This window comes from Tachypleus tridentatus, chromosome 13 (assembly GCF_004210375.1).
Source record: "Tachypleus tridentatus isolate NWPU-2018 chromosome 13, ASM421037v1, whole genome shotgun sequence".
Taxonomy (NCBI): domain Eukaryota; kingdom Metazoa; phylum Arthropoda; class Merostomata; order Xiphosura; family Limulidae; genus Tachypleus; species Tachypleus tridentatus.
The window spans coordinates 258,917,832-258,938,673 of record NC_134837.1 but is presented as its reverse complement, the minus strand read 5'-3'; the positions used below and the strand labels follow the sequence as shown (position 1 = coordinate 258,938,673).

General features: G+C 34.3%; 1 protein-coding gene across 1 annotated transcript in view; it reads right to left on the bottom strand.

Moving 5' to 3' along the window:
• Window positions 1–361: 361 nt before the first annotated feature.
• Window positions 362–20,842, bottom strand: part of LOC143239285 (glutamate-gated chloride channel-like) — an 80,889-nt gene continuing 60,408 nt past the window's right edge. The window contains exons 3-7 of the mRNA XM_076480211.1: window positions 18,601–18,824; window positions 10,879–10,961; window positions 8,580–8,723; window positions 3,561–3,775; window positions 362–583 (exon numbers count right to left, since the gene is read on the bottom strand). Of these exons, the coding sequence (XP_076336326.1) occupies window positions 377–583; window positions 3,561–3,775; window positions 8,580–8,723; window positions 10,879–10,961; window positions 18,601–18,824 (873 nt within the window). The 3' untranslated portion in view covers window positions 362–376. The remainder of the gene's footprint in view (window positions 584–3,560; window positions 3,776–8,579; window positions 8,724–10,878; window positions 10,962–18,600; window positions 18,825–20,842) is intronic.

Genomic DNA, 20,842 nt, shown 5'->3' with positions numbered 1-20,842 from the left:
ACAACGGTACATAAACCTAAAACTCTCAGATTAATAGCACAAGTGCGTTAACCACTAACTCACTTCAGGCCCTTATGGTTTTAGAAGACAAACTTCGACAGTTTTATGTTGTTCCAAAACTTTAGGTTCACTGTGTCCAAGATATAATATTTCTCTCTAAAGACTGCTTTGTTCCAGTTCAGGTAGAACATCACAATATCCTCAGGAAACTCATGCATGATAAAACATCAAACTTAAAAATAGTTATTTTTGTTTGTTTGTTTAGTTTAAGCTAGGTACAAAGCCATCTTTGCTTGGCTCACCACGGATATCTAAACTCGGTTTCTGGCGTTGAAAATTAATTAACCCCCAATTAACTACAATAATATTATGGCGATTAACATTCTATGCCTTCACAAACCTGAAAAATCCGGTTTGGGTTTTGATCCGAAGAATTTTGGTTACCAGAATTAGTCATCTGCGCCGCCATCTTACTCCTGGCTTTTCTTGCGATGAAGTTGACAAGAGGAAACTCCAGAAAGGCAAAGAACACAAGAAGAGTACAGCTGAGATACCACACATCGACAGCTTTGATGTAGGACACCTGGCGGTATTAGAAAAAACATTTGAATCTCTTTGCTCGGGTTTAACATTAGATGTTTTTGTCATTAAATAAATCTGTTCCTCTTGTCTTATTTCTTTTTATATTAAATGGAATATCCTTGTCACGTTGTAACTCTAATATGTGGACAATCCTTGTCACGTTGTAATTCTAATACGTGTACTATCTTTGTCACGTTGTAATTCTAATACGTGGACTATCTTTGTCACGTTGTAATTCTAATACGTGTACTATCTTTGTCACGTTGTAATTCTAATACGTGTACTATCCTTGTCACGTTGTAATTTTAATACGTGGACTATCCTTGTCACGTTGTAATTCTAATACGTGTACTATCTTTGTCACGTTGTAATTCTAATACGTGTACTGTCCTTGTCACCTTGTAATTCTATTACGTGTACTATCCTTGTCACGTTGTAATTCTGATACGTGGACTGTCCTTGTCACCTTGTAATTCTATTACGTGTACTACCCTTGTCACGTTGTAATTCTGATACGTGGACTGTCCTTGTCACCTTGTAATTCTGATACGTGGACTGTCCTTGTCACCTTGTAAATTATTACGTGTACTATCCTTGTCACGTTGTAATTCTAATACGTGGACTGTCCCTGTCACGTTGTAATTTTAATACGTGGACTGTCCTTGTCACGTTGTAATTCTAATACGTGGACTGTCCTTGTCACGTTGTAATTTTAATACGTGGACTGTCCTTGTCACGTTGTAATTCTAATACGCGTACTATCCTTGTCACGTTGTAATTTTAATACGTGGACTGTCCTTGTCACGTTGTAATTTTATACGTGGACTGTCCTTGTCACGTTGTAATTTTGATACGTGGACTGTCCTTGTCACGTTGTAATTTTAATACGTGGACTGTCCTTGTCACGTTGTAATTTTAATACGTGGACTGTCCTTGTCACGTTGTAACTTCACCAAATAGATTTTCGTTGAAATATTTTTATTGCAAAACTAGATTTCTTTTTCCTTTGTCATATTTTACATTAATTATCTGTGACAGTGCACTGAATATTGTAGTCACGTTTTATTATAGTAATTAGATTCTTTTAATGATTGTTTGTTTCAAGAAACTGATTAATTAATTAATTTGTTGTTTTAATCATTACATGTGAATACTTTCAGTCTTTTTCTGTACTATAATAAATGTACATATCGTGTTTTCACTTTAGTATATATATGTACACATCATGTGTTTACTGTAATATCTGTACACATCATGTTTTTACTGTAGTATATGTACACATTATGTTTTTGGTGTAATATATGTACACATAGTGTTTTATTGTAATATATGTACACATCGTGTTTTTACTGGAATATATGTACACATCATGTTTTTAGTGTAATATATGTACATATCATGTTTTTACTGTAATATATGTACACATCGTGTTTTATTGTAATATATGTACACATCGTGTTTTTTACTGAATATATGTACACATCATGTTTTACTGTAATATATGTACATATGGTGTTTTCACTGTAGTATATGTACACATCATGTTTTACTGTAATATATGTACACATCGTGTTTTTTATTGTAATATATGTACACATCATGTTTTATTGTAATATATGTAACACATCGTGTTTTTACTGGAATATATGTGTAACATCATGTTTTCACTGATATATATATTTACATGTTTTTTTACTGTAATATATGTGTACACATCATGTTTTATTATAATATATGTATACATCGTGTTTTTTACTGGAATATATGTACACATCGTGTTTTATTATAATATATGTATACATCGTGTTTTACTTGAATATATAATAATATCATCATGTTTTTCTCTGTAATATATGTAGCATATGGTGTTTTCACTGTAATAGTATATGTACACTTCATGTTTTACTGTAATATATATGTACACATCGTGTTTTTTATTGTAATATATGTACACATGTTTTATTTGTACTATATGTACACATCATCGTGTTTTTACTGGAATATATGTGCAACATCATGTTTTTCACTGATATATATTTACATATGTTTTTACTGTAATATATGTACACATCATGTTTTATTATAATATATGTATACATCGTGTTTTTACTGGAATATATGTACACATCGTGTTTTATTGTAATATATGTACACATCGTGTTTTTACTGTAATATATGTACACATTATGTTTTATTATAATATATGTATACATCGTGTTTTTACTGGAATATATGTACACATCATGTTTTTCTCTGTAATATATGTACATATGGTGTTTTCACTGTAGTATATGTACACATCATGTTTTTACTGTAATATATGTGCATATTATGTTTTTATTGTAATATATGTACACATCATGTTTTACAACAATAAATGAACTATCATTCATGTTTTAAAGCAATAAATAGATTATTCTCACTGTGTTTTTGGTATAATAAATGAATTTTCTCTGGAATTTTTGTCAGTTGACCAACTAAATAAACCATCTTTGTCATGTTTACTCTTACGGTCGTTGTCAGACTTGAGATAAATCAGTTTTCATGAGTCATTCTGAGTATGTATTTCCAGCCATAACAGGACATCAATTATTGATGTTTAACTTGTTCTGTAATATAAACACTACACTTTGATGAATTGTTTTAACATCTAAATGTAAGTGTTAAATGTTGTTGTGTGAAACAGGAAGTTTCGAGAATTTGACTTCAGAATCTACAAATAAGTAATGTGATTTTGTTAATAATTTGTGTACTGTACGTTACCATATTTTTAGGTAAATAATATATAATTTATATTTCAAACGATAAACAAATAACATTTATGTAATTTACCATTCGCACATGAAATCTCAACGGTGGTAAAACAATCTTTTGTAAACTACACAAATATGTTAAATAATTAAACACGACCTTTCTGTCCAGTTTGACCTTTACCATTTCTGTGTAGCTTTCCTCTGCATCAGTAATATATTTCTTACCCTGGGAATGGAGTCTTTAACGCCACGTGAGTTTGTGATAACAGTCAAGATAGTGGTAATCCCTAGAGCTACTCGCGCGGGAACAGCGTGAATGTCCAACCAGAAGGAAATCCACGAGACAATGACGAGTAGCATGACAGGAACGTAGACCTCGATCATGTAGTACTTGAACTCCCGTTCCAACGTAAACAATGCTTTCAAACCGCTGTAGTTTCCTAATTTACAATAAATTTACGTTAACGTTTTATCTTAACATAATTATAAGAAGTCCTAATATTCGAATTTCTTATCACGTGAGCTCTTAATGAAAATTACATTTACTGCAACTTTAAGTTTTGCAGGGTCACGTTTGGTAAACTGTCCTTAATAACTACGGACACTTAGACACCTTCTACTACTTTAAAAATATTCAACAAGTAAACATAAACACTGTCATTATTATCTATCGAATAAAATGTTTTCACAATTAGTTTCTGGGCATAACTTTCCCGGAAATATAAATCAAACTCCTTTTCGTTCAGAATTCTGAAAATAGCTGTCCCTATCAGATGCATTTTGTTGTTTTGGTTACGCTTTCCATCTCTTCAAAAGAAGGGTTAGATTTGTTTTTAAAATTTATGTTGCTTATTAGAGCAATAAACACGACAATGGTAATGAACATCGTTAAAAAATACAACAAAAACATGACCTTTAGCATCGAACTTCTATTAAAACAAAAACACCACCTACAGTACTGAATAATTATTAAAACAAAAACATCACCTATAGTATTGAATGATTATTAAAACAAAAACACCACCTATAGTATTGAATCATTATTAAAACAAAAACACCACCTATAGTATTGAATCATTATTAAAACAAAAACATCACCTATAGTATTGAATCATTATTAAAACAAAAAAAACATCACCTATAGTATTGAATCATTATTAAAACAAAAGCACCACCTATAGTATTGAATCATTATTAAAACAAAACACCACTTGTAGTATTGAATCATTATTAAAACAAAACACCACTTGTAGTATTGAATCATTATTAAAACAAAACACCACTTGTAGTATTGAATCATTATTAAAACAAAACACCACCTACAGTACTGAATCATTATTAAAACAAAACACCACTTGTAGTATTGAATCATTATTAAAACAAAACACCACCTACAGTACTGAATCATTATTAAAACAAAAGCACCACCTATAGTATTGAATCATTATTAAATCAAAAGCACCACCTATAGTACTAAATCATTATTAAAACAAAAGCACCACCTATAGTACTAAACTTTTATTATAACAAAAACAATGCTTATGTTATTTAATTGAGTTTAATTTTATTTGAATTACTATTGAAAGAAACATTCGTCGTATATTACTGAGTTCCTATTAAAACAAAACAAACGAGATTTCGAGTATATCACCTTTAATACAATTTGCAGAAAATAATTTCTCTGCCAATAGAGATTTCTTTTTCTTTTTTCTTTTTTTTTTGTCGAACATGGTCCGGTATTTAGGAGTAATAGGCTCGAATTGCTGTCACCCCAAAGGTCCTTGCCATTTCAGCTACAGGTGCGTTATAATATTACGATCAGTTTAACTATTCGTTAGTAAAAGAAAAGCCCAAGAGTTGACGGTGGGTGGTGCTGACTACTTGCCTTCTCTCTGGTCTATTACTGACAAATTAAGAAGTTATAGCACAACTAGCTTTCGTGCAGAATTTGAGCAAAATTCAAACCAAACTTTTTTTTGTTTTAAGAAAATACTCTATAGTATTATTAGGATTACGGACGAAAACGTATCTAAGAACGAACGTACTAAAAATGACGAAATCACTAAGATTAAAAAAGTAAGAAGAATACATTGTATTATAGTGAATATTTTGATCAGGGCTAGTATCAATAATAATAATAATAATTAGCTATAGTGACTGTTTTGATCAGGGCTAGTACTAATAATAATAACAATAATAATAATTAGCTATAGTGAATGTTTTGATCAGGGCTAATACCAATAATAATAATAATAATAATTAGCTATAGTGAATGTTTTGATCAGGTCTAGTACCAATAATAATAATAATAATTAGCTATAGTGACTGTTTTGATCAGGGCTAGTACTAATAATAATAACAATAATAATAATTAGCTATAGTGAATGTTTTGATCAGGGCTAATACCAATAATAATAATAATAATAATTAGCTATAGTGAATGTTTTGATCAGGGCTAGTACTACTAATAATAATAATAATTAGCTATAGTGAATGTTTTGATCAGGGCTAGTACCAATAATAATAATAATACTTAGCTATAGTGAATATTTTGATCAGGGCTAGTACCAATAATAATAATAATAATAATAATAATAATAATAATTAGCTATAGTGAATGTTTTGATCAGGGCTAGTACTAATAATAATAACAATAATAATAATTAGCTGTAGTGAATGTTTTGATCAGGGCTAATACCAATAATAATAATAATAATAATTAGCTATAGTGAATGTTTTGATCAGGGCTAGTAATAATAATAATAATAATGATTAGCTATAGTGAATGTTTTGATCAGGGCTAGTAATAATAATAATAATAATGATTAGCTATAGTGAATGTTTTGATCAGGGCTAGTACCAATAATAATAATAATAATTAGCTATAGTGAATATTTTGATCAGGGCTAGTACCAATAATAATAATAATAATTAGCTATAGTGAATGTTTTGATCAGGTCTAGTACTAATAATAATAACAATAATAATAATTAGCTATAGTGAATGTTTTGATCAGGGCTAATACCAATAATAATTGTGTCTGTGATGCTTACCGTAAATAAGTTAATAAGTTTAAAAATTATTCAAGAGTCATGGAAATTTGAAACAAGCTATCGAGCTCTATCAAGACATCTAAATACTTTAACGGTTGAATAAAAAGCCGTGAACTTTTCCGGAAGACGATTTTTGCTCTCACTTTACGTCTCAAGTTGTTTAAGATAACGTATTTATTGAATTATTTCATATGCTTTTTATGAAACGATTCTTTTTGTCAGTTTTTACTAATAATTATTTGTATTGAGATTTTATGGTCATGTTTTATATTTTCCTATATTCAAATGCAGATTGTTACACTCATATTTTCACGCTCAAAGTTAAAGACTATTTTTAGGTGTGTGGGGTGTGTTTATATGTTGGGGTATCTTTAGGTGTTGGGGTGTGTTTACAGTTGGGGGAGTATCTAGGCGTAACAGTATGTTTAAATATTGGGATATGTTCACATGAAGATCTATGATACTGAAACATGCTTAGATGTTGGGATATGTTCACGTGTAGATCTATAATCGTAAAGCATGCTCAGATGTTGAGATACGCTTGGGCGTCCGTAGGAGAGAAAGAGTAACTTAATACTTTATTTATTCAGCATGCGTATATGACTGTTTTATTAAATTCACAATTTCACACTAATTCGGTATTTGCTTAGGCGTAGCGTAGCAGTATGTTTAAATGTTGGGGTATGTTTATATGTTGAGTATGTTAATGTGCTTTGCACTTAATGCTTTTATCAGTGATTTCATAACATTTCGGTAATGGTGAATATAGTACAGGTACAACAAGGATTTTCTGACACCCTTGGTTCCAGAGTTTTGCTGGATTATCCGTTTTGCCGGACCAACAGAAGTCACGTAACAACAATACAAGTCTGACCCACTAATTAGCCCCCTGTCGTGTTTCTAAAGTACCACGAACTGCTAGAAACTTAAATAAAACAAATATTAAATGTGAATTAAAGGAATGATGAATTACATTAGTTTGTTTGGTTGGTTTTGAATTTCGCGCAAAACTACTAGAGGGCTATCTGTGCCAGCCGTCCCTAATTTAGTAAGTAGCTAGTCATCACCACCCACTGCCAACGCTTGGGCTACTCTTTTACCAACGAATAATGAGATTGACCGTCACATTATAACGCCCCCACGGCTAGAAGGGGCTAGAATGTTTGGTGCGACTGGAATTCGAACCGACGATCCTCAGATTACGAGTCGAACGCCTTAACCCACCTAGCCATGCCGGGCCGAAATACATCAGTACAAATATAAATGATACGGGTTTATTAGTACAGTATAAATGAAAAGGTTTATTAATCACTGTACTTATAAATAATGTCGTAGTAGTACTCCTTCCAAAGTGGCAAATTCTAGAATTTTACTTGAATTGCAGAGCTAATAATAAATATCTAGAAGTTGGTGGATTGTGTAACTTTGTGTTTAACAAATAAATAAATGAAGTTATTAAACGTACCAGAATAGATAAAGCCACAAGTATAAGACGATGCCTGTTTTTCACGTACACAAGCCAATTCATTCGATGTGGCTCGGCATGGCCAGGTGGTTAAAGCGCTCGACTCGTGATCTGAGGGTCCAGGGTTCGAATCCCCGTCACACTAAACATGCTCACCCTCTCAGCCGTGGGGGCGTTATAAAAGAGTAGCCCAAAAGTTGTCGGTGGATGATGATGACTAGCTGCCTTTCCTCTAGTCGTACGCTGCTAAATTGGGGAAAGCTAGTGCAGAAAAGCCCTAGTGTAGCTTTGCAGGAAACTCAAAAAACAAACAAACAAACATTCGATGTATTATAGAGCAACTGTTTACTCAGTACAAAGCTACTCATTGGGCTATTTGCCCTCTGTCTATTTGTGGGGGGAATCGAACTCCCGATGTTTGAGTAGTAATTCCGTAAAAACATCACTAAAACTTAAACGAATTTAAAGTCAACTCTAATTCGTTATTTGTAAGTTAGGCTTTTGGTACAAATTAAGAAAACCATAAAATAAAATAATTCTATGTTTCCAAAACTTGTAATTCTGTGTTACTTTCTTAAAAACTCTGCATGTCCTCACCGTGGAATTCGCCCCCTACCTCTGTTTCAGACTTATTGCTTTAGTTTTGCAAGTCACACGCACATAAAACTATTCTTTTCATTGTGTTTATCTTCTTAACCTTAAAACTTAGCTTCCATGGTAACTTACCTAAAGTGCTGTAGCTTGTGACTTTGTCGTCACACGTAATACTACTTGAGTCCAGAAAATGCTCAGGCAGACTAAACGAAGGAAGAATCAGGCATTTCTCATGGTCCTTCCACTTTAGTATCAGCATGCTGACGTCATAGAACCCTACCAGGTATCAGAGTTGCCGAAAATACCATATATACAAATTATAGTTTAAAAATTAAACACAATAGAACTCCTATAAAACTCGTTTAACCCTTAAAATTTTAAACATTGAAAGCTGGTACACATTAGAAACTCACAACCCTAAAATTGTAAGTGTTTATTTCTCTCACATTAATCTTAACATGCCCATTCCAGTTTCAAAATAAAGAAAGTGTAAAAATGACATTTCAGACGTATCTTTAGTCTCCTAACAGTCAGTAACCCGAGGGTCGCAGGTTCGAATCCCCGTCACACCAAACATGCTCGCTATTTTATCCGAGGGGGCGTTATATGTGACGGTCAATCCCACTATTCGTAAATAAAAGAGTAGCCAAAGAGTTGACGGTGGATGGTAATAACTAGCTGCCTTACCTCCAGTCTTACACTGCTAAATTAGGGACGGCTAGCGCAGAAAGCTCTTGTGTAGCATTGCGCGAAATTAGAAAACAAAAACAGTAATACAATAACGTAACACTGACCAACAGTCGTCATAACGTATCTATCGATAAAATCTAAACCTAAAGAAATAACTCTTTGTTGCCAATAAATAATACTTAAAATATCTACACGAACAAATGCGTATGTGGAAGCATAAAATATAGTAGAACAATCCATATACGCATCAAAGCTTTGTGTGTATGTTTTCTTATAGCAAAGCCACATCAGGCCATCTGCTGAGTCCATCAAGGGAATCGAACCCTTGATTTTAGAGTTGTTAATCCATAGGCATGCCGCTGTACTAGCGGGGAACGTCACAGTTTTATAAAAATACAGCTTTTCTTTTATTACAAGTACAGTTGTTGTTTTTACACTAAATAAAAATATTCTAAAAACAGATAGAGGGCGCTTCGATCACTGACTCGAAGATTGTGAAATACAAAAATTTTAACGGGCCCGGCATGGCCAAGCGTGTTAAGGCGTTCGACTCGTAATCCGATGGGTCGCGGGTTCGAATCCCGTTCGCACCAAACATGCTCGCCCTTTCAGCCGTGGGGGCGTTATAATGTACGGTCAATCCCACTATTCGTTGGTAAAAGAGTAGCCCAAGAGTTGGCGGTGGGTGGTGATGACTAGCTGCTTTCCCTCCAGTCTTACACTGCTAAATTAGGGACGGCTAGCGCAGATAGTCCTCGAATAGCTTTGCGCGAAATTCAAAACAAATAAACAAAATTTTTAACGGTAAACTACATAAAAAGAATTAAATCAGTAAGGGAAATTAAAACTAAATTATTAATATAACATTAAAGTACATAGTAAAACAACACAAGCTTTGTGCATACACACACAAAAAAACAATTTAGTTTATATAATACAACGAGATTCACTAGTTATCCATTTTGGATGTTTTAGCGGAAGAAATAGAGAAAATGATAGAACACTTGAAACTGACGTCATCCGAGAGTCATAATGCACATTTTATGATTGTTTTGTTCTTGTGAAATTTACATTTTGAACGTGAGCAACAGTGTTATCGTCTGATAAGCGCATGACAACTCTATTTATATATATCATAATTTTATTACCATTTATTATTTAGTAAAATTATGAAAGCAATAAACAAAAGTCTAAACACGTAACGCATATTTACAACTCATTATATATATTGAACATAAACACGTAACGCATACTTACAACTCATTATATATATTGAACATAAACACGTAACGCATATTTACAACTCATTATATATATTGAACATAAACACGTAACGCATACTTACAACTCATTATATATATTGAACATAAACACGTAACGCATACTTACAACTCATTATATATATTGAACATGAACACGTGACGCATACTTACAACTCATTATATATATTGAACATGAACACGTAACGCATACTTACAACTCATTATATATATTGAACATAAACACGTAACGCATACTTACAACTCATTATATATATTGAACATAAACACGTAACGCATACTTACAACTCATTATATATATTGAACATAAACACGTAACGCATACTTACAACTCATTATATATATTGAACATAAACACGTAACGCATACTTACAACTCATTATATATATTGAACATAAACACGTAACGCATACTTACAACTCATTATAAATATTGAACATAAACACGTAACGCATACTTACAACTCATTATAAATATTGAACAATGCTGTGTGTCCATGGGATAGTTCACCAGGTTCATTGGACAGGACAAAGTAAGACGAAACCTGAAATGAATTAAAAATAATGATGAACTGTTTCATTTTATGTCCTTACTTGTGTCAACGAAAGCAGCATACCAGTCTAAACCACAAAATGTCACCTAACATTATGTAGATACACCATACCAATCAGAGACACAAAATGTCACCTAACATTATGTAGGTATGCCAAACCAATCAGAGACACAAAATGTCACCTAACATTATGTTGGTACACCATACCAATCAAACATACAAAATGTCACCTAACATTATGTAGATACATCAAACCAATCAGAGACGCAAAATGTCACCTAGCACTTCGGAATTAAACCATACCAATCAGAGACACAAAGTGTCAACTAACATTTTGTAGTTAAACCATACCAATTAGAGATGTTAACTAGCACTTTGTAGTTAAATCATACGAATCAAAGACACAAACTGTCACCCAACACTTTCTGGTTAAATCATACTGATCAGAGACATAAAATGTCACCTAACATTTCTTTGGCCAAAGGTTAGATTAAATGTTTGTAACATTTAAAACATTAGTAAAATGTTGTTGCTTTAAGACGTGACGTTACTACCAGAACTAGGCTGTTTTTAACGTTACTTCCAATAGTGAAGCCACGTGAAATGTTACAGTTGAGAGATGATACGCCCAACGTTGTGTTAGGTAAAACAGCAAAACACGTCAAATACAGACACTTTCTAGAACAAAGTACGTCTTATACGTGATGACCACGTGTACACGTGCAAATTTAGTGGTATAGTTACCGGTCAACGCCATTTCATTTCATTATTTTATTCAAGTACATCTGAATTCCAAATCGGTTTATATGCGTTTGTTTAACACTGGAAAAGTCAGAAGGTTTAACGTTCGAGTAGTTCAAGAACATAGCTAACACGCTCAAAGCGAAGTCACTAACACTAACAAAGTCACTAACACCTTTGAGAGAAATGTTCAGTTTACATTATTGATAAATAGGGAGATATTTCACATACATGTTTAATTTTTAAATTTTTACTTTATATACATACACACATAGATTAACCTTGTGGGTTTTATCAAAACTAATTCAAATAAAACAATTTCTAAGACGATAAACTGAAAATCATCTTGTCAAGAAGATACGATCATCCTTCTGGTTTGTTTGTTGCATTAAGCTAACTGCTGTGTCCACAGTGAAGGAATGGAACACCGTATTTTAGCGTTGTAGATCAATAAACTTACCACTGTCCCTGAGTGGTTTGACAACGATTTAATTACATGTTTTAATACTCGAAATAATACTGTTGTTTTGTTGTTTTGAATTAAGCACAAAGCTACACAATGGGCTATCTGTACTCTGCCCACCACGGGTATCGAAATCCGGTTTTTAGCGTTGTAAGTCCGCAGACATACCGCTGAGCCATTAGGGGGCTACTCGAAATAACGATTTCGAAAGGCCGTTCGCTCGAAATATCAAACGTAAAGAATGTTTCTGAATTTTGCGCAAAGCTACACCAGGGTTATCTGCACTAGCCGTCCTTAATTTAGCAGTATAAGACTAGAGGGAAGGCAGCTAGTCATCACCACTCACCATCAACTTCTGAGCTACTCTTTTATCAACAAATGGGATTGACCGTCACATTATAACTCCCACACTGTTGAAAGGGCGAGCATCTGTGGTGTAACGAGGATTCGAAACCGCGAGCCTCAGATTGCGAGTCGAGCGCCCTCTCACCATTTGGCCATGCCGAGCCATTGCTTACATGCAAATGTAGAAAAGCTTTCCTTGTGTGCCAAGAGTTTCCCACGCGGTTCACGTGTGAGAAATAAACACTAATATGGTTGTAAACTTATACCCAATAAAAAGTCAAAGTATTTACAACGTGATGGCATAGTTTCAGTGATATTTTGTTAGAAAGTGTTGTTATCATAATAAAAAAAATACGAAAGATCAGACTGAAAATAAGATAACCTTATTTCACTGAGACTTGAGAACTGTAGACCCAGTAATGCATCGTGCTCTTGAATTATCCAAAGAAAAGCTTTGAAGAAAAACAAAAGTGAGATCATGAAAACGTTACAATAGAATTCAGCTGCAGCCCAAAGAAAGAGCTTATAATGTCGACACAACGTTAGAGTAACTCTTGTTAAAATAGGAAGCTTAATGTGTAACAAAAATACAATTTTAAACCTTTAAGTATTAGTTTCTTTTGTCTTAATATGTCAGATTTTCTAGCATCTTACCCAAAGTTATTTTGTTGTGTCTGACTCATTATGCAAAGTTAGTTTTCCGCCTTTTTACATAAATGTGTGTCAAACGTTTCAGGTTCTTACTTATAGGTGTGCCAACCTTCTGGTTGTTCAGTCAAAAATATGCCAAATGCACTGGGTCATCATCTATAGGTGTACCAAACTGCTCTGTCTTTCTTTTCCTTACAGAATGCCAAATATGTCAGGTTTCTCATCTAGACGGATACTAAACCAATCCTTTTCCTCACTTAAAGGGATACAAAACGGTTCTTATTTCTTACTTAAGGTTTACCCTAATGTTCTGGTTTTTCATCAAAAGGTACATCAAAACTACTTTGACTGCTCATCTAATGATATGGTAAATAATTCTGACTCCTAACCTACAGATATATCAAAAAACTCTCTTTACTCACCTAAAGATATACCAGGTTGTCCAATTCCTCGTCTAAAGATATATCAAACAGGTCTGGTTCCTCACCTTAAGGAATAACAAACCACTGCTTTCCCTCACCTAAAGCTATACCAAATCTGTCCAGCTTCTTACCTACAAGTATACCATACTGCTCTGTTCCTTCCTCACCTACAGGTATACCACACTGCTGTAAGTATTCACATATTAAAGTATTGGTTCCTCACTCACAAGTATTTAGAACACTTTGGATCTTCAACCAAAGATATCAACCACTTTGGATAGCTCCTGTCCCGACATCTTCTTCAGTGAGGAAGATAAAACATACCATAAAATGAGGTCAGATCAAAATTCAATATAAACTTTGATTAATGGATGGCATTAGCTTTGTTTTAAGGAATACCTGATACACTATTATAGTGACAATAAAGCATTTAGTCTTGTAATCAACAATGCCTGATATATTCTTATAATGACAATATAGAACATTTTGTCTGGTTGTCAACAATACCTGATACATTCTTGTAATGTCATTATAGAGCATTTAGTTTGGTCGTAAACAATAGCTGACATATTCTTATAGTGACAATATAGAACATTTTGTCTGGTTGTCAACAATACTTGATACATTCTTGTAATGACATTTTGTCTGGTGGTGGTTATCATACTTCCGAGTGAGAACCCAAGGACGCTAAAATGTTTTGACTAAAACGTCAAATCCCCAGCATAAGTACAATGATTACCATATTAAATTTTCAACTTGTCAGTATTATGTATCAGGTGTTGTGGGTCCTTATCATAAAAGGTGTGCCAGTCTGTCCAGCTAGAAATAATGTAATCTCCTGTAAGTCCTCGCAGTTATGAAGCAATATTTGCGTCAACTTCCAATTTCTTGATGGTGTTAGTTTGAGTTGAAAATATGCCTGTCAATTCCTGAATATACAATACTACCTTATATAGAGACGATTTCCGAAAATGTTACAACATGAAGCTCAAACCTGATTTTAAAATAACGACTCCTCTCCATTAGTCACAATTTTTATGTTTCTGAAGCTGGGCATGGCCAGGTGGTTAAGACATTCGACTCGTAATCTGAGGGTCTCGGGTTGGAATCTCCATCACACCAAACATGCTCGCCCTTTCAGCCGTAAGGGTGTTGTAACAAACGGTCAATCCCACTATTTGTTGATAAAAGAGTAGCTCAAGAGTTGGAGGTTGGTGGTGATGACTAGCTGCCTTCCCTCTGATATTGCAATGGTAAATTAGGGACAGCTAGTGCAGATAGCCCTCGTGTAGCTTTGCGCGAAATTCAAAACAAACCAAATCTTATATTTCTGAGGGTGGATAGGTGAGACATTTAAACCGGGAGGTGGTGTTGCGAGGACTATTAAAACGTTTTGTTCAGTGATTAGACAGTAAGTAATGACAGTCTGATATATTTTGCTTCTCATCAACTGGCCTCTTATGGTCCAGTGGTTTGTTGTCAGACTTACAAAAGGAAAAACTCCTCATTTGATTCCTTAATGGGCAGAACACAGATAGCTCTAGTGTAGCTTTGTACTTAACTTTAAATAACCAGTCGACTGTTCCTACACTCGAGAAGGATTTCTTTCAGAAAATAGTGGTCATTAAAGATAATATTAAAAACATACAGTAGGTGAATTATCAGTAACAAGCAATTTACCAAATCCATTATTACTGGCGATTCTTTCTTCAGTTTGAAATAAAACGCATTCCTCAACTAAATCTAGCTTTTGAAACCATTTTGCTGGTTTATTGAAATACACTAATGACATATCTCTCCATCCGATGTAACAGCAATTACCTAAACGTCCCCCATCCACAACTTAAAAAAAATTGCCATCTGTCCAATTAAATATAATTTGGCAAACTTTGTTTGTTTTGAATTTCACGCAAAGCTCCATGAGGGCTATCTGCACTAGCCGTACTTAATTTAGCAGTGTAAGACTAGAAGGAAGGCAACTAGTCATCACCAGCCACCGCCATCTCTTGGGTTACTCTTTTGCCAACGAATAGTGGGATTGACCGTTACATTATAACGCCCTCACGAGTGAAAGAGCGAGCATGTTTGGTGCTACTGGGATTTCAACCCGCGACCCTCAGATTACAAGTCAAGCACCGTGACCACCTTGCCATGCTGGGCCTAAGTATAATTTAAGATCTTCATTCTTAATACATACCACACTTCGTTCACGCTTTCTGAAACGAATTATTTTAAAATATTATTATATAATTTATTTTTAAAAAATTTGTTTTACCATAGAAAACTTCTATGTCAGTTTATCGTGTTTATCGTTGGAAAAGGCCTAGTTCGTTAATCCTCACAATCAGGCCTAAACATAAAAGAGATGATGTATTCTATTTAAATAAATACATGCTAATTACATACCTTAAAACATAGGCCACATTCAGGTGTATTTTTGTTTCGTGTACTTTAAATGTAATAGTTGTGGTAATAGCGATAGAAAACACGTGACTTTTCGAAATTGGAATTATGCATAAATGCGATATGGAACGAAATATGTTTCTGCTTCCATGAACGAACAAAGAAAAATTGAGCGCTGTTCATGTAAGTAAAAACGGTGAAAGGGCATGTCATTGAAATTGGTTACCATTCACATTTTCATAAAACTGCAGCTATAATGAATTCAATATGAGATACAATGTGTGTGTGTGTGTTTCTAAACCAACAGACATCCTGTTATTAGCTAATTACTTTAGTCTTTCGAACTTGGATTGCGAGCCTAAATATAGATTTTTCGTGCCTAAAATGCACGTTTGTAATGTTATATAACACCAAAATTCTTGGTTCGATTTCCTGTGATAAAGACAAGCGCAGATAATGGATTGTGTAGTTTGGCGCTAAAAACCAAACCAAACGACATAAAACGCAATATGTTAATTTACCAACAAAGAAATATTCATATAAAGTTTTAATACAATGACGTAAAATGTGTACATCAGTTCGTTCACATGTTATTTTTTGGATTTTGTTTTCTACTTCTCTGTGCGTTTTTCAGTTATTGTACACCAGGAGAAATAACTTGTAATCAACGTGAAATTTTATTAACACTTAAGTTTCCGACCAAGGATATCACTTGAGGATTCTAAGAATTACTGATGCCTGTTCCTGGAACAGTGTATTAAGCCAGATAAAAATTCTCATTGAATATACTTCACATGTCTTTTAATGTACACTGTATTTTTCTTCATTTATTAAGAATCTACGCTACGTAATAACTAGATCTCTCGTTCAGAAACACATAGGAAAGAGGTTGCAGTTTTGGTGAAATGACACAGGAAAAAATACAATTTCTGGTTTTTCAACCAATAAAATGAAGGGGGCGTAGCTAGTTACAAAATGACATGTAGGCTCGACAGGTTGAGCACCAGCATCTAGACAAATCTATTAATCTATATGAGAGTAAAAAAAAAAGACAATAACATATGGGCTCGAGCCTTTCTACGTAAAGATAGGGCTAGTAAGGTCAGATGGTTACGACACTCGACTTGCTATCTGAAGGTTGCGGGTTCGAGTTCCTGAAACATCAAACATGCTTTTCTTTTTAAGCCGTGGGGTGTTATTTTGTGACGATCGATCGCATTATTCGTTAGTAAAAGTGTAGCTCAAAAGCTGGTAGTGGGTAGTGAGGGGTTAGTTGCCTCCCACTAGTCTTACACTGCTAAATTGTTAATACAGATAGTTCTTGGGTAGCTTTGAGCGAAATTAAAAAAGCAAACAAAGAAAGAAATCCGCCTAATGGCTGGGTTCCTTAAAATAAATTAACTATTATAATGTTATGTAACACAACAAGTGAATCATCTCGGTGTGATAAGAAACTTTGAGCATGTTATAATAAGATGACATCTTGAAATATATTTGTGTTGAACTAAATAGGTTTAGACTAAAACTGTTTATAAAACAAAACCTGGATAAATTAAACAGTTTGCCCATTTTATTAAACCTTCCTTAACTCCAGTTGTAAAACAATATTAGGTCTTTAATTCAGAATATTACAGATTTACTACTACTATTCTTCGGTAGATGCGGGCCCGGCATGGCCAAGCGTGTAAAGGCGTGCGACTCGTAATCTGAGGGTCGCGGGTTCGCATCCCGGTCGCGCCAAACATGCTCGCCCTTTCAGCCGTGGTGGGCGTTATATAGTGACGGTCAACCCCACTATTCGTTGATAAAGAGCAGCCCAAGAGTTGGCGGTGGGTGGTGATGACTAGCTGCCTTCCCTCTAGTCTTGCACTGCAAAATTAGGAACGGCTAGCGCAGATAGCCCTCGTGTAGCTTTGCGCGATATTCAAAAACAAACAAACAAGCAAGTAAGGGTGAAGGACTCATTAAAAATCTGATAAAGTTGCACGAACAGTTTCTTTTCAATATTAAATGTCCGTTCGATGTCAACCTCTTTCAAAGTTAATAAACTATTGCAATCGTTTCTCACTTCTATTGAAACAAGAGGGAGTTCTCAATAGCCGCGGCACTTTCTTTAGACAGGGTTAAAGCAAATTAATCTATGAAACCTTTATTTCTGTGCGTCAGCAATACCAAGCAGAGAGCGCGAGTAAGCCCGATTCAATTTATTACTCATCAGGACCTCTACCAGCCTACCCTCAAATTGAAATTCTTTTACAGAGGATTAGAGTAAATTAATCTATGAGACCTTAGGTGTGGTCAAATACATCTAATAAAAAGGGTTTGACCTCCTGAGTCCAAAACTTTAATTAGATATCACATCGGTCAAGAAATTACAGAGCTATGAGCAAAGAGTCTGCTCTTGATTAAAAACAAAGACAAAGAAACTAAGAGCCATTCTCTGAGCCGCTAATAGAATATAAGATAAAATTAGTGAAATGGTCCAAAAGGTCCAAAATAGCCAAGTAAGAAATGAAAGTTTTACATTTATCTTTAGAATTGAGAGTAAATGACATAAAGAACTGTCAAATCTAAATAACCATTTATACTGGATTGTGGAACCTACCTTACAGCCATATACACCTCACCGTTGCTGCCCACTTTAACATAAACATTGTCCTTGGTGGTTTGGACTAATTCGCTTTCTTTCTCGTTATGAAAGAAGAGGGTTGGTGTCCATATTGAGTTCCTCAGTGATAACTGACCAACTACGTCTTCTCCGAGGGATCTGTTAAACTCTAATCTGCTGTCTTTCCACCAATGGCGAAGGGTTAGATGTACTTCGAAAGTCTAAAAGATTAAATACACATATAATTATCATGGTGGTAATTACACGTTCTTGTAGTTTCCCCTTTGAGAAATTCATTTTCTTATAATGGGCATAATACTTACATATTATTTAAATTATTTGTAAAGAGAAAATACATGGAAACGAAACTGATTTCGCATTTACGGTTAATCGCATGTAATGTGAACGGGTTTCACATTCTAATGCAGGTGTTGGCTGTATGACATCATGGCCAACATGTTTGGCATCTATATATTGGATTCACATCAAATGTCTTACCTTGTTGTATCATACTGCCAAAGAGAAATCTAGAGGGAGCTTTAAAGAAGAGTAAAGATCGTTAAACTGTGACAAAAGTAACATTAAAAAAAGGAAATAAATCACAACCGGCTCCAGAATCACGTTACAAGCAAATCAGGTGCAACGCCCTAATTCGTTATGGCCACGAAAGAGGACCTACTGACCCAAAAAGACATTGTACTGAAACTGTGCAATATCTCTTGGTTTGTTTTTTTAACTAGAAACAAACATGGATTTAAAGTTACTATGGATCTTTGTCAAACGTCCACGAACTCTTAAAACTCAGAATAAATTACCTCTTTTACGAAACCGATAACTGAAGAAACCGGAATCACGGTAATCTGAAGGAGTTTAGCTTCTCTTCGTTGCCTAAATGTGATACTGTAGTCCACCTTTCATATGCAGTGGAGTAATCTAAGATTTTTGTCACTAGTTGTAACAGAGAAACTCTAGTGTATGTTCATCAAAATGGATGCGAAAGTCGTTCCAAAGCCATCATGTACTTGGAAAATTTTTCTTAAAAAGTAACGAATAATAATAATAATAATTCTACATTTACATTCAACATCCAAAACAATAAGAAACAGCCTTTTTATTAACCTTGAATGCAGTTAAGTTTTTATTTCAAACTTTTATCCTATAAAAGCAATTCTTTTAAGTTCTGTACTATCGACCACAAATACTGCGGAATTGTTAAACAGTACTTTCTTATACGTCTTTTCTGTCGCGTTACGGAAAAAAATTGATAAATATTTGTCAAATATCTTTACGAATATCAAACGTTTAAACGTAACTTTTAGTTCTGGAAGAACAGTCTCTAATTGTATCACAGGTTCGAGCCAGTTGAGAAAGTTCGAAAATGATTAATAAATATTGAATATAAATAAACGCAACATTTTGTTTACAATACTCTATAGCAGCAACACTATTAAGTGGAAAACATAAGAGTGATTGTAATTTAAGCATGATTAAAAAGCTCATGCGCACATCGGCTAAATAACCAGATAAGGGTTCAGTATATAGTTGCCCTTAATTTCGAACTCTTGTATCAATTGGAAGGAAACCATGTAATCAACAGCATCCACCAACGCGAGGGTTCCATCCTTCACCCAGAATTGAAAAATAGGATTAATGTCACTTTATAACACGCCCATAACTAATAGCCACGTTCGTGGCTCGAACCTTGAGCCTTTGAATCAGCATTTCGGCTCACTAGTCTTATCATACCCAAGAGGAATAAAGTTGATGACCAAGCACAAGAACAGACAACATTGGTTACTCCAGCTCGTGGAATTTGTGAGTTACAAATTCCATGGAACGGTAATTTTAGTTGGTTTGTTCCTTATTAGCATAAAGCCACACAATGGGCTGTCGGTACTGTGCCTACTACCGAATTCGAAGGCCGATTTTTAACGGCATAAGCTCACAGACTTACTTACTGCTCAGTCGCTGGAGGTCAAGTTTTGTAGAGAAGATGCAATTAATTTTGCAGTAACGATATGGACTAGAAAAAAAAAGATATATTAAATGCAATGAATTTTATATACTTGGACCCAATCCAAAAATGAACCTAAAGTTTTGTGATGACGAAGTTTGGAGTGATGTCCAAATTTATTGATTTTTAGTCGCGGCATAACGGCTCTCAGTCTTTTTGTTGTTTATTATTTTACTTTTAAATTCACAGTTTTAGTCCATAGCTTCATCACCTTTTGACCGGTTC